Consider the following 25,938-nt stretch of genomic DNA (forward strand, 5'->3'; position numbering starts at 1 on the left):
GGGAGATATGACATTCCAAAACGACATAACTCCGCGGGGAGATATGACGTTCCAAGACGACATTACTCCCCGCGGAGATATGACGTTCCAAAACGACATAACTCCCCGCGGAGATATGACGTTTCAAAGCGACATAACTCCACGAAAAATAATTATCCGATTTTGGAATTTTATATTATTTTTGACTCGTAAGGATCAGTTCTATCGATTGGCATCAAAACAAGGAAATCCAAAATTATGACCCAAATCGACAAAATGGCAAGGGGTTACATCACGCTTTTTATACCCTGAACCCTTTAAAAATGAGTATAGGGGTAAATGGTATTTGTGCAAAATCTAAATGCATGTAACAAGCATAAGGATGCATCTCCGACCCCATAAAGTATATATATTCTTGATCAGCATCAATAGCCGAGTCGATCTAGCCATGTCTGTCTGTCTGTCCGTCCATCCGTCCGTCCATCCGTCCATCCGTCCGTTCGTATGTATGAACGCAAGAACATAAGAGAGCTTTAGACTTGAAATATGAGATGTAGGTGCTCCTAGTGCCTGCGCAGATCGAGTTTGTTTCCGATAATCGATAACTTACTCCGTTTCCAAGCAATCGATAAAAATCGATATCGATATCCTGTTTTTTGGGCAATTTTGGTAAATAATAAGAGCTAGAGAGCCCCAAACTTGATATATAGCTTCTAAAATAGAATATATATATATGTATGTATGCATTTGATGTTGGAAGAAGAGGTTTCAGGGTATCCCCTAGTCGGGAGCTCCCGACTAGAACCTCTTACTTGTTATAAAATGATTTATAAAAATGATTTTTATAAAATGATGATTGATTCTAGTAATTGTTCCAATCAAACACATAATATATTAGTGCCGTTTGATATATTTGGAGAAAATATCTTGAAAAAGTTTTATACAAATATCCGTTATATAAATCCGTCCAGTTTTGTGAAAGAAAAGGGGAAGTGCAAGACCTTCACACCCACACAAAATGTATGAAAACTTTTGCATAGCAGCAAAAATAAGCTTAGCAAATCCTTTTTGAATGCTCAGCCTATTTTGCAGGCAGAGATAAAGATATCAAATTACTTAGTAGATCATATCACGCACAGGTGCAGAGCGAACTTTTGAATATGAGTGCACGCCTGAATCAATTCGTATTCAGCTTAAAATCACATCAATCTCTAGGCGAGCCTTTTACTTATTTTACGTGAGTGGGTTTCTCTTTGTGTGTGTGTCTGTGTGTGTGTGACTGTGTATGTGTGTGTGAGTGTGGGTGTGTAGGTGTGGGTGGGTGCTTTCAGCTGGGCCGCTGAGGTGGATTGGGAATCAACTCGGAACCACTCAACTGTTGACTTTTGTGACACCTTTTTATAATTCAATTTAAGGTACAAAGTTGGCATCAAAAGGTTGCTGCTGATTTGCTTCGCTGAGTGGGTGGCAACCCTTTTCTTTTATGCTTTATTCCTTATTTTTTTGGCTGCTTGGCCCACGCGACTTCATACGCATCGCTAGAGAGTCGCGCGCGAGCTTTTCACAACTCGCGCACGATTTCTGACGCCTTTACGGGCGACTGAGCCTAGAGACGTGCTCGGCTCAGGTGCTCCGGTGCTCAGGCACTTGACAGCCAAACCCGTTTCCAACCAGATGGAATCCCATTGCAATACGAGAGTCAAATAAAACCTGATCGCCATATTTAAGCTATGGGTAGGCCATGAATACAATATGAATGCTTATTATGAGAGTGAGTCGATGTAGATGTGTGATTTTAAATACGTGTATGCGTGTAGTTATGCATATGGGTACGAGCTTGGGTTTGAGTATAAGTTGAAATTGAGTGCATAGATTATAAGTAGGGTTGTAAGTATGAGTATAAGCATGAGTATAAGTGTGAGTACAAAATCCTATACTCATGTTCAAACTTATAGTCATGCTTATACTCATATGTGTGAGCATGCGTACAGGTAAATAGGTAGAGTATAAATTGAAGTGTAATTATGGGAATAAGTATGGGTATAAGGAAAAGTATTAGTATGAGCATAAGTATCCGTATTAGTTTAATATCAAATCTGAGAATTAATAATGGAATGAAAATGAATATGTATAGATATGTTATAGTTGCATACTTCTGCAACTGAGTATAAAAATAAGTAAAGTCATAACATAAATATAAGTAAGAAAATAATTGTAGTACTCTGAGTGTTATAAGTATGTATATGAGTATGAGTATAAGAGATTTTTATGGGCATGACTACGAGTATATGTATTTGTTTAACTGTAGTGTGTCGCTATTTATTCTATTTTGCGAAGCCTTTTAATTTTTCCACCAAAAATAGGGTAAAAATTTACACTCCATAACCATAACCACAACAAAAAATTAAAAAAGCCGAAATAAGACAACCCTATTATAACAAATAATTAAACTTGAATCCTATTTTTTTTTTTGCATTTTGCGAATATAAAAGAGAAACACATAAAAAAAAATAACAATGGCAAATGTTGGTAAATGTTGACTTTTCGTTGTTGTTTGAGTTGTCTTTATAAATGTGACAACCCTTGCGCAATGCGGTCCATATATATGTGTCAACCCTTGCGTGGTGCAACCGCCGCGGTTGAAATTAATTAAATAAATAAAATTTAGCTAAAAATAAATTGAAATAAAATACTTTTGACAGTGCGCCGCAATTAACTTGACGACGTCAAGGGGGCAGCAGGTCAGGGCAGTGAGGGAAGAAGCTTGGTGGGGGGAGGGGGGGGGGGGGGTCAGCAGCTTCGCAAGTCCCCGGCGGGTCACATCGGTCACAAGTGATTGCCCTTTGTCACTTGCCACTTGAGTGAGTGACTGACAGCGGCAGCTGCCACACAACGTTGACTCAGACGAGCTCTGCGAGCTCTGTCTCTGCCATTGCCAGCAAAGTGCAATGAGGAGCAGCAACTACAATAACAACAAACAACAACAACGACAACAACAGCCACTAACAGCTATGAAGCAAGACAAATGTGTTAGCCAGGCGACAAATGTGTCGGAAAGCATATACAAAACAGATAAATCTGTGACATTAGCTCCAATTCATATGCTATGCTTAAAGTGTTGTTAAATCGGAAAGAACCTTAAGAGGAACAAGAAGAGATAGCAGCTCATTCAGTTCGTTAGTAGATAAAATGAAATTGAATATAAGCCAGTTTACAGAAATTGTTCCATTATGTAATTTAACACTTGACTATAATCTAAAATATACTAAACGCAGGCATTTCTTTTAGCTAAAACGTTATATCTTGAAATTCTCATAGAAACCCAATCACATTTCATTAAGCTGCCCACATATGCCTTGCCAAAGATAACAATTGTGAATAATATAAAGGCGTTTCCAATTAACATTTAATTCATTTAAAACATGACTGATAAAGTTGCCTCAACATTTGTTTCCATTTCCTTGATTGATAATACAATTTGATGCCAGACAAATAGAGTGCAATATCAGCCAAGTTCAGTTAAATTGATAGATTCAATTGAAATATTGTCTCGATTGTGTGCGTGTGCGTTGCGTGTGTCTGGCCTGCTTTAGTTTCAACGTTTCAATGCACACGCAAATTGACAAATTTGTCGCCTGTCAATGCTCAAAAGTAAATGGCCTGCCATGCCAGCGCGCCCACTCTCCACCCCGCCCGTAGCCCACCACTGTGTCTGATGGCTGCAGATCCTGGCAATGCATTTGCCTCTGCACTTTGTGTCAATGTTATGCACATCAGCAACGCCAATGTCATTCAGTATCTCTGGGATTTAAGGGGGTCGAAGCGATGCGGGCGGGGCTATAGTAGGACGAAGGATTGAGGCTTGTGGATTGCTGGTGCCAGCGCCAGAGACAGAGGCCACGCTACTTAACCCGCAAACTGCTGATGCTGCTGCCACTTTTTATACACACACACATATTGAGAAATGAATGTGTGTATGTGTGTCTGTGTGTGTGTGTGTGTGTGTGTGTGTGTGTGTGTGCATCCTGGCTGCCTGCTGCCCCTTGTTTGCATTGCAACGGCAGCTGTTGTCAATAATAAATTTCCGTTAGAGCTGCAGCAGATTTGCAGGAGAGACAAAAAAAAAACAGTTGGCTGTTGACTGGAGCCTGGGGCAGGGAAGATGTGAGGTAAAGCTGAATCCAGTTAGATGCAAAGACACAGCTCGAGAGTGAGAGCGAGAGAGAGAGAGAGAGGGAAGGGCAGACTGGGTGAGAGAGCGAGAGAGAGAGAGGCGCAAGCAAATAGCGCATAGGAAGGAAGGAAGTGCATAAGCGCATTGCACGGCATGCCAAAGACATTGGCAGAGAAAGAGAACGAGAGGACGAGAGAGAGAGGCAGACAGGAAGAGCGGGAGAGGGGTTGCTACCGACAGCTCCACATGGGATGGGAGGGTGGGGGGGGAGGGGGACTGAGGGACGCGCGGGTAACGCTGCAGCACGGCACTAAAAAGATGACATAAAGATAGAACGGAGCGGGTGATGAAATTGAATAGGGGGCAACTCTGGCAACTCTGGCAATGCTGGCATGCAAAAACGATGCGACGTCCTTGCTGCTCTTGCTGCTGCAATTGCTCCCCCTTCTTCGTCTCTTCCTCGTCGACTTCTTGTGATTGCTGTTGCCGGCCATGGCTCTGATATAAAGTAGAAGGCGCAGGCTAAGCGGCGACAGCGTCTCGGAGACGGGCGAACGGGCTCAGCGGGCGGCACGTTGATAAATTTATTGAAATTCTATTGAAACGAAACGATTTGACTGCGCCAAGCTGTAAAAGGGATCCAAGTGGCTGGCTGAGCTTGGCAGCGGTGGGTGGGGGCAGGCTAGGAGGGTTGGCTCGGTGGTAAAGTGTAGTGAAAGAGCGGCTACTGAAGGGGCGGGCAAACAAATCGCTGATAAAGTGGAAAATAAGCGCGAGAAAAACAAGTAAAAATGTTCGAGTCGGTAGTGCCCGGCTTGGAGACACCCTATAATCGAACGTATACTCTCTGCTGCCTCTTTACGTTGCCCCACACTTTGTAAAGGAAATGCATTATTGACTAACACAAGCAGACAGCCAATTTGCAAGTAGCAAATAATGACCGATGCATAAATGCCCTGTAGGCAGCTTGAAGGCTAAGCATAACTCAAGTATATATACCCTCTTCTGGGTGTATACCCTACACAAGCTTCAATTTCTGCAGATCGCTTGCAAACTGTGAATTTAATCAAGCAGTTCGCACTTAACTTGAACTTTAAGAGAATAGGTGAACAGCAAATGTAGCATGACGTAGAATAAAAGTGTCTTGTGACAATTAAAGTTTAGCCATATTTTCGGCTAGAGAAAACGCACCCCGAACCTAGAACTCTGAACCCTGAGAGAAGGAATGCACTTAATTTTAAATTTTTCGTTGTCAAATTTATCTGTTGTGTTATTGGGCTCCTTCTTTTGTGTGGGTAGCTTTGACTTTCGGCCGGACGATGCTCAATTTAACCTCGGCAACAACAACAACAACAACAACAAAAGGGAGGCCAGTCTCCGCTTCACTGCTTCTCAGCTGCTTATTTCTCACATTTCTCGCTCTCTGTCTGCGCTTAAGCATGTAGCATACTTTTTAGCTGCAGATAAATCTAAGCAAAAGCAACGGAAAAGACCCGAAAAAAAGCACACAAGCAAGAACACGCCGCAGATTTAATGCCCTTCCTTACATGTGGCTTATAGTGAAGAAGAATAGTGAAGATGTCTCAAAAAAGTTCGTGAGTTTGGCTATATCGATTTGGCTGATCACATCTTTCAAGAATATATACTTATGTATACTACTGTTGCATTGGGAATGTCGTTTTACACGTGTTAGAGATTTTGTGACAATATCGCAATACCCCGCAATATGAGAGTATAAAAAGGCGAAATTTTAATTTGCGCTCTGTGGCCAATATTGTTCCTGTTCCTTGTCTTTTTCTAGTTCTTATTGTAGTTGTTGTTATTGTTGCTGTTGTTGCTGCTGTTGCTGCTGTTGCGCCATGCAGAAATTGCTACCCAATTACGTAATAAAATCTGACTGAAGTTGCTCTCTTATTATTTAATTTTTGTCTTCTCCACGCTGGCTTCTGCTTTCTTTTTTTTTTTTTTTTTTCGTTTTATCACTTTTTGGGGTGGGTGGATTAGTGTGGGAGGGTGGAGAGGGGGCGGCAAACGATGCCCGCTTGGCGCTTATTAAGAAATAATGCTGTAAAAACAAAACGCAACGGCGTCAAATCAACTTTGTATTTTGCTATGAGCAACATTTCAAGATAAAACACAAAATTAAATGTGGCCACAGTCTGCTCGACGGAGCCATACCCTGTTCTTGGCTGGAGAGCAACGGGAATAGAACGCATCAACAAATTTGCAACAAATTGAATAAGTGTATAAATGTTCTGCCGTGTCCAGATGTGACCATAAAGGATATAATAGGATAATAGAAAAGCATTAGTACATCAATCAATCTTCTTTATGCATATTTAATTTACAGGGTATTGCATGTAACTACCAAATGGCAAGCGAGCAAAATGAACAGTTGGAAAATTTGTGGGCTGCTGGGGAGATGGCATTATATGCGGGGCGTAAGAAGTGCCCCGGGGTGCATTGCTGACGCCAGAGCCAGAGAACTGCTCTGCTTCTCTTTATCTGTATGTTTGTACGCTTGTGTGTGTGTGTGTGTGTGTGTGTGTGCGGGCGGGTGTCTTAAGAGTTCTTTTTGGGCACAATTGGTGCCTGGACTGATCAAATTACTAACAGCAGCGCATTCCCACCTACACGTAAAAGCACACACACACATATTCATACATATACATATATATATATATACATATACATTCATATATATATATATATATATGTATATATGTATACGGTATATGCTTATGTAAATGCGTATTTGTACAGTCAAAAGCTGCTTTGGCGCGACAGCTGTAAAGCGCAAAGCCTGAGTCACAGAACTCGATGAGGGCAAGCAGGTGGGGCGCAGTGCCGGATGGCAACTGGGGGCGTTGGCGCCCACGGCCGTTGAGTGAGTGAATTTTTGTTGGCAATTTATGAATCGACGAATTAAATTATGCGTGCAGTACATTAACAGGCAACAACAACAAACGCACTGAGAGGCGGACGCGAGGCCTGCCAGATAAGAACTGAAGGGGGAACAGGCGGGAGAAGACACTGCCAAGCGGATGGTGAACGAAATGATGCGTAAAACGAGCCAAGCAACAGATAACGATGAAAGAAAAAGGAACCAAAAATGAACAAATACAAAAACAAGAACAAAAAACAACAGACACACACACATACACATACACACACACACACACACATTGATTTCCCCACAAATTCTGGGCACAAAATTTGACCAGCGCCAATAAAAAATCGGCAAATTAAATTTAATTCCCCCACAAACTTACATTAAGAAACGCTATAAAAATGAACCAGTCGGAACTAAGAAGCTTCGAATTGTTACGTTGTTCATCAATCCGGCTCAATTTGGTTCTACTCGTTGCTCTGATTCAATCGCTTATAAAAAATAACCAAATCTTCTAATTGTTCTCTACTGCAACCCGCTCCCATGCTACCAAAAATTCCCTTTCTTTCGGTAGTTCAATCGGCTTGAAAGTGAAGCACATATAATTGTTAGTTCAATTGCATCGAAATCGAGAAATACCCTGGTTCAGTACATAAAATGAACCGCATCCGTTGTCTCAACTAGTTCACAAAGTAAACAATACTGTTGCAGCCATTTGAAAACAGTTAACTTAAAGCTTTAAGCATTTTTCGCAAGCACTGTTTCGCAAATCACGCATACGCAGCATGCGCCACAGCCACAAGTTGAGGTGCTTGAGGTGCTTTGAGGAGCTTCACAACTTGAGTGCTTTAGTATTCAGTATTCAGTATTCAGTATACCGCAGGCTCATTATAAACACTCAAAACGTTTACATTTTCATTGTCTGCATTTGTCAGAAGAGAGAAAACAAAAGGAAAATAAATAAAAAATGAAAATAAATAAAATATAAGAAAAGAAACCAAACGAAAATTATATGAATTTTGTGTTTATGCAATGGCCAATTCACAGTGCAATCTCTTCCTAGTGTGTGTGTGTGTGTGTGTGTGTGTGTGTGTGGCAGGCAATAATCATAAAAACCGCCAAAACGTTTTTCCTTCCTGCCAAAAGTGGCTGCTGCTTGCCGCACAAATATTGCGGCAATAATACATTCCAAGCGCCAGCAGCCCAGCCACTCAGTGCCACAGCTCCGGAGCCTGCCTGCCTGCCCCCGCCCCTGCCCCTGCCCTTGCCCCTATTCACTCTGCCTCGCATTTGAAACTCAAACACTGAATCAGTTGCTGATTGCGGCGGCTGCTGGCAACAACTCATGAGCCGCAGCGGCAGCGGCAGCTCCTTGGCTTGAGCTTGCGATTATTTTGCCATTATTTTCCATTATTTTACTTTATTTCAATGACTGTTTACATTAGGCACACACATGCGAGCACACAGACACACCCAAGCACTGCAGCAAAAAGTGCTGCATACTTCTAAGCGCGCGCGAGCTGTTGCCAGGCTTTCTGCATATATATGTGTGTAACTGTGTGTTCGTGTGTGTGCGTGTGTGTGTGTGTGGCACTTTACTTAGCTTATTGAACTGGGCAGACAGTGAAGCAATTACAACAACAACAACAACAACAACAACAACAATCGCAGTCGTTTCTTTGATTTCGTAATATATTTGCTCGGGGCAAAGGGAAAAAACCTTTTTTGCTCCGCCTCTCTGGAGCCCATACACACACAAGCACACACATACACACTTGAGAATTGAGTACTTGGTATGCATTGTAAAGTTTTGCTTGCTTTGACTGCTCCCTAATGCCGTCTCTTACGCTCTCTCTCTCTCTCTCTCTCTCATTTCAGGCCGAGATCTGGAGCGTGTTTATTGCGATTCTGCGGAAGAGCGTTCGCAATCTTCAGGCCTGCACAGATGTGGGACTTATCGAACATGTTCTGGTGCGTCTGCAGCGCTCCGAGACTGTTGTGGCAGGTAAGTCAAATCAATACATTCTCACACACAAACACACATTCATACACATCACTAACACAAACACAGACTCTGCTAACTGAAGCGTGGCTGCTGAGAATGTCTTTTTGGTTTATTTAAAAGTACACAATACCTTGTCCCAAATATGAAAGTCTTTCTGCTCACTAGCTGGCTGATTGATTGACTGATTGACTGATTCGATGCACATTTCAAATCTTAGACTAAGGCAGCTCGTGTTTGAAAACATTTTCCATTTTTAACGTAAATATCTACTTCGCCGAGATTAAAAAGAAAAAAAAAAAAAGCTTTAAAATCCCGAAAAGCTGTTGTCAAACACTTTTTTACTCTTGTTTTGTTCTTCATATGTTCCCTTATTTTGAGCCACGCTGCTGCATTTTAGTTTTACAGCCCTATTTGAAAAATTTCTATGAAAATCTTGTGGAAAATTCCGCACGCAAGTGCAAAAAAATTGATGGTGGAAACCTGCTGTTGCAAACTTTTTTTGTTTTTCCTTTTCATCACAGCGGGTTTTAGTAAAAACTTTCAAATATCCATGTCAAAATTCTTTGGACACGTGTTTTACGCATTTTAGTTAACCGCTTACATGGATTGAAAATGCGTCTGTAAATTTTTAACGATGAAATTTAAACATAGTTTCTTCAACTTGCGCAGGACGCAATACGGATTTGAACTAAACTGGTTCAAACTCCGGTTTCCAATTTAATTTGAAACATCAGCTGAAATTTCAGCCAAATCAATTCGTTAATTTATTTTAACCCTGCCCCAAAAGCAGGAAGCTAGTTTAAATATCTACCTCAAGCATTAGGCTTAGATGCAAATAGGGTTTGAACCAAATTGGTTTAAACTCGAATGTTTACTTAAGTTGTAAGCATAAGCTGAAGGGTTAAGCAAAGAAGTTGCCCAAGAAAACAGCCTCAAAACACAAATACCTTTGTATGGCGGCTTCTAAGGCAGAAAGCTGGTTCGAACCTTGCAACGAAGAACAACATATTTGTTTTTGCTTGTGGAAAAAGAAGCATCTTTAAATTGTTAATACCAAAGTAATATTGTAATCTACGGTTAAGAATTAGACAGGCTTTGAACCGAACTGGTTCAAACTCGAATTTCATATTTAACTTAAAGCGAAAGCTGAATCTTTAAGCAAGCAACTTGTGCAAAAAAACAGACCCGAAACATAAATATTACATATTAAGTAGCTGCGCCCCAAAGGCAGGAAGCTGGTTTGAACCATGCACAGAAAAACAACATATTTTTCTGTTTGTATCAGAAGTAGCTCGATGTCGAATAAGAAGTCTGAAGGAATTTAGTAGATGAAAATAAGACTTCCTCGAGCAGATAAAAGTGACCGAGGATGAGAAGTGGCCCGGCGTGAAATGCGAATCACTTGAAATGGAGATATGTTAGGAGGGAAAAAGTGACGGAAGTGACACAGCCAAAGAAGTGGAGGTCAAATGGTGGATGACACCAAGAAAAATGAAGTTGGAGGAAAATAAATGCAAAATGTACAATTGGGCTCCAACAGAGCTGTGCTCGATGGAGCTTCGCTTTGGCAATGAATCAGCTGGACTTGGGCTAGTTCAACCACACACACACACACACACACACACAGCTTGTATGTGTGTGTGGCATGCTACTTTGTGATTCGTGCCATGTGGCATGTGTCCAAAAAATAAAGAAGTCGAATTGCCGCGTCGCATCGCGTCGACTGGCCCGCCGAATTGCTTTTCGATTAATTTCACGCTTGTCAGCGGCCGTGATACGCCCAGTGGTCCGCACCGGCAGCATTCCCGCTTCGGGCCAGCCAGCGGGCTGCTGCTGCTATGTTAGACACGCCCATACCGCCTCTCATGTATGCCAAGCATTCGTTTCGCATGTCGCCCCCTCACTCTCTCTCTCTCTCTCCCCCTCTCCCATCAGGAGTCTCCAACAACAACAAACAACGCAGCAAATTTTCTCTTCATTAGTGAACAGCCGACTGGCACTTCTCCCACTACCACGCCCATACCTACACACACACATGCCCACGCCCACATACGCATACACAGAGACAGGCCCCGCAATAGTCACCCCCGCACCCCTATGTAACTGCCAGAAGCGTGTGCGTGCCTTTGGCTTTGATTTTGATTTTATTAAGTCAATGACACATCTGCGGTCTGGCAACCCTGTCTGCCAGGCCTTGCCAGACCCCATCCCATTCCCTTCCCCTCCCGACAGACCCCAACCAGGCAGTCAGCATTTTGCACCCCTATCCACCGCTCTCTCCAGGACCTTTCACCCCCTCTCCAGTTGGCATTTAACGAACTGTAACTGCTGTCAATTTGCAGTCGCTGACTTTTGAGCCTTGGCGTTCAAGCCATAATTTCATACATGTGTGTCTCTCTGTGTGTGTGTGAGTGTGTGTGCGTGTTACCTGACAAATGTCGAAACGTGACACTTGCCAAGAAATTAGATAAGCTAAAAGTTGTGTGTGTGTTATGTGTGTGTGCGTGTGTGCGTGTGTGCGGTAGACAGATGGAAACTGTGTTCCGGCTGTCTCCTCTTCTTCCATTAACACAACAACAAAAACACTTTGGCAACTTTATGAGTTTTTTGTTTTGTTTCAACTATAGCAAAACATTTCAGTTCCATTAGCTAAAGTTATCCTGAATTTGGGCAGAAATTAACGGCGTTTTTAAGCACTTCTTTCTATTTTGGTTTTTTTTATTAAATTTAAATTTATAAATTAATTTTAATTTTGCAGCTACAAAAAGTTAAATCCAAAAATATTTAACTAACATTTTGTGTACATATTTGAAAAAGATTCTCAATTGCTTAATGATAAACTTAAGCATTGAGGGACAGGGAATCCATGCGTCATTTCCAATCCAAAGATATTGTAAAATGTCCCTGAAAGCTTTAAGTGTCTTTTACCAATTTTCCACCTTAGCGTGTACTAACATCACAAGGCGAGGTGCTAAAAAAGCTAAGGTTTGAGCTCAAGCTCAACCGATCTTTTGGGTTAGATTTTGTGTTAAGCAATCAGGAAGATCACCTTATTTAAAAGACACACAAAATATATCGTTTTCTTTAGAAAATATATTAAAACTTCTTTCTTCACTTGAACCCAAATTAATTTGAGTGATTAACGCGACTAGTGATACCCTCTAATTAAAGATAATCCGTTAGTCTCAAAATGCTTGGAATCCATCTTAAAGGCAAAACAAACATTTATAGATTTAACATAATGACCATATTATACGCTCTTATAACTACGAGATGAGCTCGAAAATGCAGGACTGAAAATTTAACAGTCGATTTCGCAGCTATCGATCATTTTAAATATATTATAGTTAAACTCAAATCTTAAAAATGATTTGAGAACTTCTTCGCAAAGTATGTGCGTTTTTTTTTATAATTTTATTAATGCGTTTTTTTTTTTTGTGTATTTAAGTTTTTTTCACATGTTAGTTTCTGCTTGTTGAAACTATCTCGAAATTTTTTCTTACTGCTGTTGATGGAGATTTTTAAGAAAAAGAGAAGCAGAAGCAGGAAATAACTGTATCGTTGGAGCTTTCGGGGCCCAAGACATAAAAACCTGACAAGTTCTCGCACTTTGGCTTTTTTATGAGCTGCAGAAGATGCCAAGATATGCAAAAGGCAGTTAAACTTTGACAGAGTGGCGGTCGCCGAGAGAGGAACAGTCAGACAGGCAGACAGATAGACAGACTGTCGGACAGACAGCTGAATGGTTGGATAGACACATGAAGAGCTGGAGGACTTCGACTCCGACTATGACTCGGGCTGATGGCATTGTCATTGCGCCTTAAGCTATTGCAACAGACGTTGGATGAAGATTCCACAAGGAGCTCACAACTCTCCCGGAGCGTGGGCCAAAAATGTGTGTAATTAAAAGCTGATGCCGGAGGCAGAGGCGTGGAAGTTACGGCCAGCGTCGACTTGAGGCCAATGGAGCAACATTGTCGTCCTGGGACTGACGCTACGGCTGGGCGCCGCGCACTTGGCTACCAGCAGAAGCCCGGCAGGGGGTGGGTGCGGGTGAGGGCTTGGATGTTACTCAATTTCTTAATTTACGCTAACCGAAACGTGTTGATGGAGGCGCAACTGGAAACTGTGCAACGGCGGCATGCTACGGAGCAGACAGCTGCCAGTGCTGCCAGAGCGGCAGCTCCTTTGGGTCTTGTGGCCCCGGCAACAGTCCAGGCATTAAAACGGCCCGTGCGTTCCATTTCAATTAGTGTGCATTACAAATGAAGTTTGGGAATAGCAGCCGAGCAGGCAGGGCGCAGCAGGCTGCGGCTTGAGGCGGGCAGGCAGGCGGACGCGCAAGCGACAAGGTGAACGTTGACAAAACGTGCCAGTCTGGCAACGCCGCACAATGCAATTTAAAAGCCAACTGGCAGCACGTGTGCTGCCACACTCAATCGATTTTTTTGGACTTTTATGCCAAATTCAATGACAGTTCGAATTCAATTTCCAGCTCGTTTCACGGCCTGACCTTGTTGGTGATGTGCCAGTGCCACGCCTACCAGCGCCCAATGCCTGATATTGCCTGGTGTTGTAGTTTAAGAGCGACCTTGCCGCTTCGCTGCATGCGCAACTTTTTTTCATCAGCTGAAAGTTCGACTAAACCGATTCGAAAGCAAGCTAAAAATTAAGCTTAAAGCTTTTCACCAGCAGCTAGTTTGCATGGAAAACTGGCCTGAAAAATAGCTAGAAAAATAGCTTATATTTTGACTTGATTAAAGCCCAAATGCGCTTTCACAGCTATTTGTGCTTAGTCAATAGATACAATGGGCTTTCAACTTAAGTAAAGCTTTCAAAAACTTTTTCACACACACACACACACTCACAAATACAGGTGGAATGCTGTTCATACTATATTAAACTCCCCCACTTACCTGCTTTTTTACTCTCCTTTGCCATTACAGATCTGCTCATCGAGATGCTGGGTGTATTGGCCAGCTATAGCATAACCGTTAAAGAGCTGAAACTTCTATTTGGCACGATGAAGGCCAACAATGGCAAATGGCCGCGTCATTCGGCCAAATTGTTGAATGTGCTGCGACAAATGCCCCATCGCAACGGGCCCGATGTGTTCTTCAGTTTTCCCGGCCGCAAGGGATCGGTAAGTCAATATCTAATGACAATAAACAACAACAATAACCAATGTTTCTTCTTCCCGATTTGCACAAGTTGCAAGTTGGCTTCAAGTGCAAGCACACACAAGCACTTTCAGCCCCAACTACAGCCAGTGACATATATGGTTGAGGTGGTCTGAAGGGGGGGCTGGGTGCTTCTTGGGCTTTTATTTTATTGCGTCGCACTTAAATCGAATTCGAAATGTGCGTTGTCCATGTGGCATATGACTGCTCTGCTGTCTCAGCTGACACAACTCAACCCCCCCAAACACACACACACACACACAGATGCCTCCCTACTTTCCTAGACAGCCCTATGGCTATCTGTCTATGACATAAGCACATAAAAAATGCCATAAAGCGAATTGGAAGTCAAATGCGACACGAAACGATACGAGATGAAATGAAATGAAACGAGAGCCTCGCCAAGCAATTGTCACAAAATGTTCAATAAACAGGACATGTTACTGCACACCTCCTCGCCCCACCCCCCTCGCAATTGGTCAGTTGCTGCGTTTTCTATATTGTTGGTTCTATTTTTTTTATACCCTGAACCCATTAAAAATGGGTATAAGGGTATATTGTATTTGTACAAAATCCAAATGTATGTAACAGGCAAAAGGAAGCATCTCCGACCCATTAAGTATATATATTCTTGATCAGCATCAATAGCCAAGTCGATCTAGCCATGTCCGTCTGTCCGTCCGTCCGTCCGTCTGTCCGTCCGTCCGTCCGTATGTATGAACGCAAGGATATCAGAACATATATTCATCACGATTTTTTTTAAAAATCGAGGTCGGTGCGAATATCGAAACTTTTTCGATGATTTTTTTTAATATCTCGGGTAAATAATGTCTGATTTTAAAATGTTATACCTTTTTGAATGCGCACGGATCCCTACCATCAATTGGCATTCAAACAAATTAATCATCGATGGTCGACAAAATGGCAAGGGGTTACATCACGTTTTTTTTTTTTTTTAAATCGAGGTCAGTGCGAAAAAAGACACTTTTTTAATATCTCGGGTAATAGCTTCGCGCAGAGATATGACGTTCCAAAACGACATAATTCCGCGCGGAGATATGACGTTCCAAAACGACATAACTCCCCGCGGAGATATGACGTTCCAAAACGACATAACTCCGCGCGGAGATATGACGTTCCAAAACGACATAACTCCCCGCGGAGATATGACGTTCCAAAACGACATAACTCCCCGCGGAGATATGACGTTCCAAAACGACATAACTCCCCGCGGAGATATGACGTTCCAAAACGACATAACTCCCCGCGGAGATATGACGTTCCAAAACGACATAACTCCCCGCGGAGATATGACGTTCCAAAACGACATAACTCCCCGCGGAGATATGACGTTCCAAAACGACATAACTCCCCGCGGAGATATGACGTTCCAAAACGACATAACTCCCCGCGGAGATATGACGTTCCAAAACGACATAACTCCCCGCTGAGATATGACGTTCCAAAACGACATAACTCCCCGCGGAGATATGACGTTCCAAAACGACATAACTCCCCGCGGAGATATGACGTTCCAAACAACATAACTCCCCGCGGAGATATGACGTTCCAAAACGACATAACTCCCCGCGGAGATATGACGTTCCAAAACGACATAACTCCCCGAGGAGATATGACGTTCCAAAACGACATAACTCCCCGCGGAGATATGACGTCCCAAAACGACATAACTCCCCGCGGAGATATGACGTTCCAAAACGACATAACTCCCCGCGGAGATATGACGTTCCAAAACGACATAACTCTCCGCGGAGATATGACGTTCCAAAACGACATAACTCCCCGAGGAGATATGACGTTCCAAAACGACATAACTCCCCGCGGAGATATGACGTTCCAAAACGACATAACTCCCCGCGGAGATATGACGTTCCAAAACGATAAACTCCACGCGGAGATATGACGTTCCAAAACGACATAACTCCCCGCGGAGATATGACGTTCCCAAACGACATAACTGCGCGAAAAATAGTGTCCGATTTTGGAATTTTATACAATTTTTGACTCGTAAGGATCTGTTCTATCGATTGGCATCAATAAATGGATTTCCCTATTTTTGATGCCAATCGGTAGAACTGATTTTTTTTCTTGTTCGCCCTATCCTTGAATACTGCTCTTGCATCTGGTCTCCACAGTAAAACAATAGCCAGGATCGTAATGAATCTGTTCAGCAGCAATTTCTGCTTTTTGCCTTACGAGGTTTAAATTGGTACCCTAATCTTCGGTTGCCATCCTACTCCAGCAGACTGCTTCTTCTCAACCTTCCGTCGTTAACCAACCGTAGGACAATTCTATGTGTTCCTAGAAGGTGTTCCTAGGTCCCTTTACATAAGTTGATTATTGGCGACATAGATTCTCCTTTTTTGCTCGGGCATCTTCAATTCTCTGTTCCGCCTAGACCAACCAGAAATCATCGCCCCTTATTCCTATCTACGTGCACAACAGACTACGCTGTGCACAATCCTTTTCGCGTGCTACGTAAAAATTATAGTAGTTTGCATCACGTTTTCTCTACCGAACTTTCTCTACCCCTAATAAAATCGTTGCTTTCAGGATACCTTCGGGAAATCGCTGACCATTCCCAGCTGTGAGAAACGGCAGAGCTTGCCGGACATGCTAAAAAATTTTCCCCCAACAAATTTATCTAACTTACATTGCTTTAATTTATTCACAATCTTCTTAATTTCTTTTTTCCTATTTATTGTATTTTCTTTATTAATATAGCAAATTAACGTTATTTTTTATTTTAATTAATAACACTTTTTTCCTACTTACAGCCTTCTGCTTGGATGTAGGCTCTAACAGCGTTACTGACAATATTAGCTGTGAAAAGGGGCACAGCTGGCCGGACTGGCATCGATCGGTGATGCTATTTAGAAAATTGTATTCTTTAACTAGGCTTTTAGCATATAATTATATTATCTATTGTATAACCTATTGAATAATGAGGAAGACACTCGTTTTGTCGACCATTAATAAATAAACAAAAAAATAAATAAAAACGATGTTTAATTTATTTGAAGGCCAATTGATGATAAGGATCCGTACGCATTCAAAAAGGTATAACATTTTAAAATCAGACATTATTAACCCGAGATATTAAAAAAAATCATCGCAAAAGTTTCGATATTCGCACCGACCTCGATCTTGAAAAAATCGTGATGATTTGAATGGTCTCCGCGCGGAGTTATGTCGTTTTGGAACGTCATATCTTCTTTCGATTTTCGCACCGACCTCGATTTTGAAAAAAAACGTGATGTTACCCATTGCCATTTTGTCGAATTGGGTCAAAATTTTGGATTTCATTTTTTTGATGCCAATCGATAGAACTGATCCTTACGAGTCAAAAATTGTATAAAATTCCAAAATCGGACACTATTTTTCGCGGAGTTATGTCGTTTTGGAACGTCATATCTCCGCGCGGAGTTATGTCGTTTTGGAACGTCATATCTCCGCGCGGAGTTATGTCGTTTTGGAACGTCATATCTCCGCGCGGAGTTATGTCGTTTTGGAACGTCATATCTCCGCGCGGAGTTATGTCGTTTTGGAACGTCATATCTCCGCGCGGAGTTATGTCGTTTTGGAACATCATATCTCCGCGTGGAGCCATGTCGTTTTGGAACGTCATATCTCCGCGCGGAGTTATGTCGTTTTGGAACGTCATATCTCCGCGGGAAGTTATGTCGTTTTGGAACGTCATATCTCCGCGGGGAGTTATGTCGTTTTGGAACGTCATATCTCCGCGGGGAGTTATGTCGTTTTGGAACGTCATATCTCCGCGGGGAGTTATGTCGTTTTGGAACGTCATATCTCCGCGGGGAGTTATGTCGTTTTAGGACGTCATATCTCCGCGGGGAGTTATGTCGTTTTGGACCGTCATATCTCCGCGGGGAGTTATGTCGTTTTGGAACGTCATATCTCCGCGTGGAGTTATGTCGTTTTGGAACGTCATATCTTCGCGCGGAGAACTTTCTCTACCCCTAATAAAATCGTTGCTTTCAGGATACCTTCGGGAAATTTTTTTAATATCTCGGGTAAATAATGTCTGATTTTAAAATGTTATGCCTTTTTGAATGCGTACGGATCCCTACCATCAATTGGCCTTCAAACAAATTAAACATCGTTTTTATTTATTTTATTTATTTATTAATGGTCGACAAAACGAGTGTCTTCCTCATTATTCAATAGGTTATACAATAGATAATATAATTATATGCTAAAAGCCTAGTTAAAGAATACAATTTTCTAAATAGCATCACCGATCGATGCCAGTCCGGCCAGCTGTGCCCCTTTTCACGGCTAATTTTGTCAGTAACGCTATTAGATCCTACATCTAAGCAGAAGGCTGTAAGTAGGAAAAAAGTGTTATTAAGTAAAATTAAAAATAATCTTAATTTGCTATATTAATAAAGAAAACACAATAAATAGAAAAAAAGAAAGTAAGAAGATTGTTAATAAATTAAAGCAATGTAAGTTAGATAAAGATGATGGGGGAAAATTTTTTTAGCATGTCCGGCAAGCTATGCACTTACTCACAGCTGGGAATGGTCAGCGATTTCCCGAAGGTATCCTGAAAGCAACGATTTTATTAGGGGTAGAGAAAGTTCTCCGCGCGGAGATATGACGTTCCAAAACGACATAACTCCCCGCGGAGATATGACGTTCCAAAACGACATAACTCCGCGCGGAGATATGACGTTCCAAAACGACATAACTCCGCGAAAAATAGTGTCCGATTTTGGAATTTTATACAATTTTTCACTCGTAAGGATCAGTTCTATCGATTGGCATCAAAAAAATGAAATCCAAAGTTTTGACCCAAATTGACAAAATGGCAAGGGGTTACATCACGTTTTCTTTTCAAAATCGAGGTCGGTGCGAAATGCGAAAGAAGATATGACGTTCCAGAACGACATAACTCCGCGAGGAGACCATCCAAATAATCACGATTTTCTTCAAGATCGAGATCGGTGCGAATATCGAAACTTTTTCGATGATTTTTTTTAATATCTCGGGTAAATAATGTCTGATTTTAAAATGTTATACCGTTTTGAATGCGTACGGATCCCTACCATCAATTGGCCTTCAAACAAATTAAACATCGTTTTTATTTATTTTATTTATTTATTAATGGTCGACAAAACGAGTGTCTTCCTCATTATTCAATAGGTTATACAATAGATAATATAATTATATGCTAAAAGCCTAGTTAAAGAATACAATTTTCTAAATAGCATCACCGATCGATGGCGGTGTGTTATTTGCCAGTCCGGCCAGCTGTGCTCCTTTTCACAGCTAATTTTGTCAGTAACGCTATTGAATCCTACATCTAAGCAGAAGGCTATAAGTAGGAAAAAAGTGTTATTAAGTAAAATTAAAAATAATCTTAATTTGCTATATTAATAAAGAAAATACAATAAATAGGATAAAAGAAAGTAAGAAGATTGTTAATAAATTAAAGCAATGTAAGTTAGATAAAGATGATGGGGGAACATTTTTTTAGCATGTCTGGCAAGCTCTGCCGTTACTCACAGCTGGAAATGGTCAGCGATTTCCCGAAGGTATCCTGAAAGCAACGATTTTATTAGGGGTAGAGAAAGTTCTCCGCGCGAAGATATAACGTTCCAAAACGACATAACTCCCCGCGGAGATATGACGTTCCAAAACGACATAACTCCCCGCGGAGATATGACGTTCCAAAACGACATAACTCCCAGCGGAGATATGACGTTCCAAAACGACATAACTCCCCGCGGAGATATGACGTTCCAAAACGACATAACTTCCGGCGGAGATATGACGTTCCAAAACGACATAACTCCCCGAGGAGATATGACGTTCCAAAACGACATAACTCCCCGCGGAGATATGACGTTCCAAAACGACATAACTCCCCGCGGAGATATGACGTTCCAAAACGACATAACTCCCCGCGGAGATATGACGGTCCAAAACGACATAACTCCGCGCGGAGATATGACGTTCCAAACAGACATAACTCCGCGCGGAGATATGACGTTCCAAAACGACATAAACCCGCGCGGAGATATGACGTTCCAAAACGACATAACTCCGCGAAAAATAGTGTCCGATTTTGGAATTTTATACAATTTTTCACTCGTAAGGATCAGTTCTATCGATTGGCATCAAAAAAATGAAATCCAAAGTTTTGACCCAAATCGACAAAATGGCAAGGGGTAACATCACGTTTTTTTTTTTAAATCGAGGTCGGTGCGAAAATCGAAAGAAGATATGACGTTCCAAAACGACATAACTCCGCGCGGAGACCATTCAAATCATCACGATTTTTTCAAGATCGAGGTCGGTGCGAATATCGAAACTTTTTCGATGATTTTTTTTTTATATCTCGGGTTAATAATGTCTGATTTTAAAATGTTATACCTTTTTGAATGCGTACGGATACTTATCATCAATTGGCCTTCAAATAAATTAAACATCGTTTTTATTTATTTTTTTGTTTATTTATTAATGGTCGACAAAACGAGTGTCTTCCTCATTATTCAATAGGTTATACAATAGATAATATAATTATATGCTAAAAGCCTAGTTAAAGAATACAATTTTCTAAATAACATCACTGATCGATGGCGGTGTTTTATTTGCCAGTCCGGCCAGTTGTGCCCCTTTTCACAGCTAATATTGTCAGTAACGCTATTAGATCCTACATCTAAGCAGAAGGCTGTAAGTAGGAAAAAAGTGTTATTAAGTAAAATTAAAAATAATCTTAATTTGCTATATTAATAAAGAAAATACAATAAATAGAAAAAAAGAAAGTAAGAAGATTGTTAATAAATTAAAGCAATGTAAGTTAGATAAAGATGATGGGGGAAAATTTTTTTAGCATGTCCGGCAAGCTATGCCCTTACTCACAGCTAGGAATGGTCAGCGATTTCCCGAAGGTATCCTGAAAGCAACGATTTTATTAGGGGTAGAGAAAGTTCTCCGCGCGGAGATATGACGTTCCAAAACGACATAACTCCCCGCGGAGATATGACGTTCCAAAACGACATAACTCCCCGCGGAGATATGACGTTCCAAAACAACATAACTCCCCGCGGAGATATGACGTTCCAAAACGACATAACTCCCCGCGGAGATATGACGTTCCAAAACGACATAACTCCCCGCGGAGATATGACGTTCCAAAACGACATAACTCCCCGCGAAGATATGACGTTCCAAAACGACATAACTCCCCGCGGAGATATGACGTTCCAAAACGACATAACTCCCCGCGGAGAGATGACGTTCCAAAACGACATAACTCCCCGCGGAGATATGACGTTCCAAAACGACATAACTCCCCGCGGAGATATGACGTTCCAAAACGACATAACTCCCCGCGGAGATATGACGTTCCAAAACGACATAACTCCCCGCGGAGATATGACGTTCCAAAACGACATAACTCCCCGCGGAGATATGACGTTCCAAAACGACATAACTCCCCGCGGAGATATGACGTTCCAAAACGACATAACTCCCCGCGGAGATATGACGTTCCAAAACGACATAACTCCCCGCGGAGATATGACGTTCCAAAACGACATAACTCCCCGCGGAGATATGACGTTCCAAAACGACATAACTCCCCGCGGAGATATGACGTTCCAAAACGACATAACTCCGCGAAAAATAGTGTCCGATTTTGGAATTTTATACAATTTTTGACTCGTAAGGATCAGTTCTATCGATTGGCATCAAAAAAATGAAATCCAAAGTTTTGACCCAAATCGACAAAATGGCAAGGGGTTACATCACGTTTTTTTCAAAATCGAGGTCGGTGCGAAAATCGAAAGAAGATATGACGTTTCAAAACGACATAACTCCGCGCGGAGACTATCCAAATCATCACGATTTTTTCAAGATCGAGGTCGGTGCGAATATCGAAACTTTTTCGATGATTTTTTTTTAATATCTCGGGTAAATAATGTCTGATTTTAAAATGTTTTGCCTTTTTGAATGCGTACGGATCCCTACCATCAATTGGCCTTCAAACAAATTAAACATCGTTTTTATTTATTTTATTTATTTATTAATGGTCGACAAAACGAGTGTCTTCCTCATTATTCAATAGGTTATGTCGTTTTGGAACGTCATATTTCCGCGCGGAGTTATGTCGTTTTGGAACGTCATATCTCTGCGCGGAGTTATGTCGTTTTGGAACGCCATATCTCCGCGCGGATTTATGTCGTTTTGGAACGTCATATCTCCGCGCGGAGTTATGTCGTTTTGGAACGTCATGTCTCCGCGCGGAGTTATGTCGTTTTGGAACGTCATATCTCCGCGGGGAGTTATGTCGTTTTGGAACGTCATATCTCCGCGGGGAGTTATGTCGTTTTGGAACGTCATATCTCCGCGGGGAGTTATGCCGTTTTGGAACGCCATATCTCCGCGCGGAGCTATGTCGTTTTGGAACGTCATGTCTCCGCGCGGAGTTATGTCGTTTTGGAACGTCATATCTCCGCGGGGAGTTATGTCGTTTTGGAACGTCATATCTCCGCCGGGAGTTATGTCGTTTTGGAACGTCATATCTCCGCGGGGAGTTATGTCGTTCTGGAACGTCATATCTCCGCGGGGAGTTATGTCGTTCTGGAACGTCATATCTCCGCGGGGAGTTATGTCGTTCTGGAACGTCATATCTCCGCGCGGAGAACTTTCTCTACCCCTAATAAAATCGTTTCTTTCAGGATACCTTCGGGAAATCGCTGACCATTCCCAGCTGTGAGTAAGGGCGTAGCTTGCCGGACATGCTAAAAAAATTTTCCTCCATCATCTTTATCTAACTTACATTGCTTTAATTTATTAACAATCTTCTTACTTTCTTTTTTCTATTTATTGTGTTTTCTTTATTAATATAGCAAATTAAGATTATTTTTAATTTTACTTAATAACACTTTTTTCCTACTTAGAGCTTTCTGCTTAGATGTAGGATCTAATAGCGTTACTGACAAAATTAGCCGTGAAAAGGGGCACAGCTGGCCGGACTGGCATCGATCGGTGATGCTATTTAGAAAATTGTATTCTTTAACTAGGCTTTTAGCATATAATTATATTATCTATTGTATAACCTATTGAATAATGAGGGAGACACTCGTTTTGTCGACCATTAACAAATAAACAAAAAAATAAATAAAAACGATGTTTAATTTATTTGAAGGCCAATTGATGATAAGGATCCGTACGCATTCAAAACGGTATAACATTTTAAAATCAGACATTATTAACCCGAGATATAAAAAAAAATCATCGAAAAAGTTTCGTTATTCGCACCGACCTCGATCTTGAAAAAATCGTGATGATTTGAATGGTCTCCGCGCGGAGTTATGTCGTTTTGGAACGTCATATCTTCTTTCGATTTTCGCACCGACCCCGATTTTCAAAAAAAAAACGTGATGCTATCCCTTGCCATTTTGTCGATTTGGGTCAAAACTTTGGATTTCATTTTTTTGATGCCAATCGATAGAACTGATCCTTACGAGTCAAAAATTGTATAAAATTCCAAAATCGGACACTATTTTTCGCGGAGTTATGTCGTTTTGGAACGTCATATCTCCGCGCGGAGTTATGTCGTTTTGGAACGTCATATCTCCGCGGGGAGTTATGTCGTTTTGGAACGTCATATCTCCGCGGGGAGTTATGTCGTTTTGGAACGTCATATCTCCGCGGGGAGTTATGTCGTTTTGGAACGTCATATCTCCGCGGGGAGTTATGTCGTTTTGGAACGTCATATCTCCGCGGGGAGTTATGTCGTTTTGGAACGTCATATCTCCGCTGGGAGTTATGTCGTTTTGGAACGTCATATCTCCGCGGGGAGTTATGTCGTTTTGGACCGTCATATCTCCGCGCGGAGAACTTTCTCTACCCCTAAGTTTCGTTATTCGCACCGACCTCGATCTTGAAAAAATCGTGATGATTTGAATGGTCTCCGCGCGGAGTTATGTCGTTTTGGAACGTCATATCTTCTTTCGATTTTCGCACCGACCCCGATTTTCAAAAAAAAAACGTGATGCTATCCCTTGCCATTTTGTCGATTTGGGTCAAAACTTTGGATTTCATTTTTTTGATGCCAATCGATAGAACTGATCCTTACGAGTCAAAAATTGTATAAAATTCCAAAATCGGACACTATTTTTCGCGGAGTTATGTCGTTTTGGAACGTCATATCTCCGCGCGGAGTTATGTCGTTTTGGAACGTCATATCTCCGCGGGGAGTTATGTCGTTTTGGAACGTCATATCTCCGCGGGGAGTTATGTCGTTTTGGAACGTCATATCTCCGCGGGGAGTTATGTCGTTTTGGAACGTCATATCTCCGCGGGGAGTTATGTCGTTTTGGAACGTCATATCTCCGCGGGGAGTTATGTCGTTTTGGAACGTCATATCTCCGCTGGGAGTTATGTCGTTTTGGAACGTCATATCTCCGCGGGGAGTTATGTCGTTTTGGACCGTCATATCTCCGCGGGGAGTTATGTCGTTTTGGAACGTCATATCTTCGCGCGGAAAACTTTCTCTACCCCTAATAAAATCGTTGCTTTCAGGATACCTTCGGGAAATTTTTTTAATATCTCGGGTAAATAATGTCTGATTTTAAAATGTTATGCCTTTTTGAATGCGTACGGATCCCTACCATCAATTGGCCTTCAAACAAATTAAACATCGTTTTTATTTATTTTATTTATTTATTAATGGTCGACAAAACGAGCGTCTTCCTCATTATTCAATAGGTTATACAATAGATAATATAATTATATGCTAACAGCCTAGTTAAAGAATACAATTTTCTAAATAGCATCACCGATCGATGCCAGTCCGGCCAGCTGTGCCCCTTTTCACGGCTAATTTTGTCAGTAACGCTATTAGATCCTACATCTAAGCATAAGGCTCTAAGTAGGAAAAAAGTGTTATTAAGTAAAATTAAAAATAATCTTAATTTGCTATATTAATAAAGAAAACACAATAAATAGAAAAAAAGAAAGTAAGAAGATTGTTAATAAATTAAAGCAATGTTAGTTAGATAAAGATGATGGAGGAAAATTTTTTTAGCATGTCCGGCAAGCTATGCACTTACTCACAGCTGGGAATGGTCAGCGATTACCCGAAGGTATCCTGAAAGCAACTATTTTATTAGGGGTAGAGAAAGTTCTCCGCGCGGAGATATGACGTTCCAAAACGACATAACTCCCCGCGGAGATATGACGTTCCAAAACGACATAACTCCCCGCGGAGATATGGCGTTCCAAAACGACATAACTCCCCGCAGAGATATGACGTTCCAAAACGACATAACTCCCCGCGGAGATATGACGTTCCAAAACGACATAACTCCGCGCGGAGATATGACGTTCCAAAACGACATAACCTCGCGAAAAATAGTGTCCGATTTTGGAATTTTATACAATTTTTGACTCGTAAGGATCAGTTCTATCGATTGGCATCAAAAAAATGAAATCCAAAATTTTGACCCAAATCGACAAAATGGCATCACGTTTTTTTTTTCAAAATCGAGGTCGGTGCGAAAATCGAAAGAAGATATGACGTTCCAAAACGACATAACTCCCCGCGGAGATATGACGTTCCAAAACGACAAAACTCCCCGCGGAGATATGACGTTCCAAAACGACATAGCTCCCCGTGGAGATATGACGTTCCAAAACGACATAACTCCCC

The 25,938-nt window shown here is 41.6% G+C and overlaps 1 protein-coding gene across 18 annotated transcripts in view; it reads left to right on the forward strand.

Moving 5' to 3' along the window:
• Nucleotides 1-25,938, forward strand: part of rg (A kinase anchor protein rugose) — a 265,599-nt gene that overhangs the window by 192,566 nt on the left and 47,095 nt on the right. For all 18 annotated transcript variants that reach the window (XM_070206635.1, XM_070206636.1, XM_070206644.1 and 15 more), the window contains 2 exons: nucleotides 8,922-9,048; nucleotides 13,995-14,191. In XM_070206635.1, the coding sequence (XP_070062736.1) occupies nucleotides 8,922-9,048; nucleotides 13,995-14,191 (324 nt within the window). The remainder of the gene's footprint in view (nucleotides 1-8,921; nucleotides 9,049-13,994; nucleotides 14,192-25,938) is intronic.

The sequence above is a fragment of the Drosophila virilis genome, chromosome X (genome assembly GCF_030788295.1).
Source record: "Drosophila virilis strain 15010-1051.87 chromosome X, Dvir_AGI_RSII-ME, whole genome shotgun sequence".
In the NCBI taxonomy this organism is placed as follows: domain Eukaryota; kingdom Metazoa; phylum Arthropoda; class Insecta; order Diptera; family Drosophilidae; genus Drosophila; species Drosophila virilis.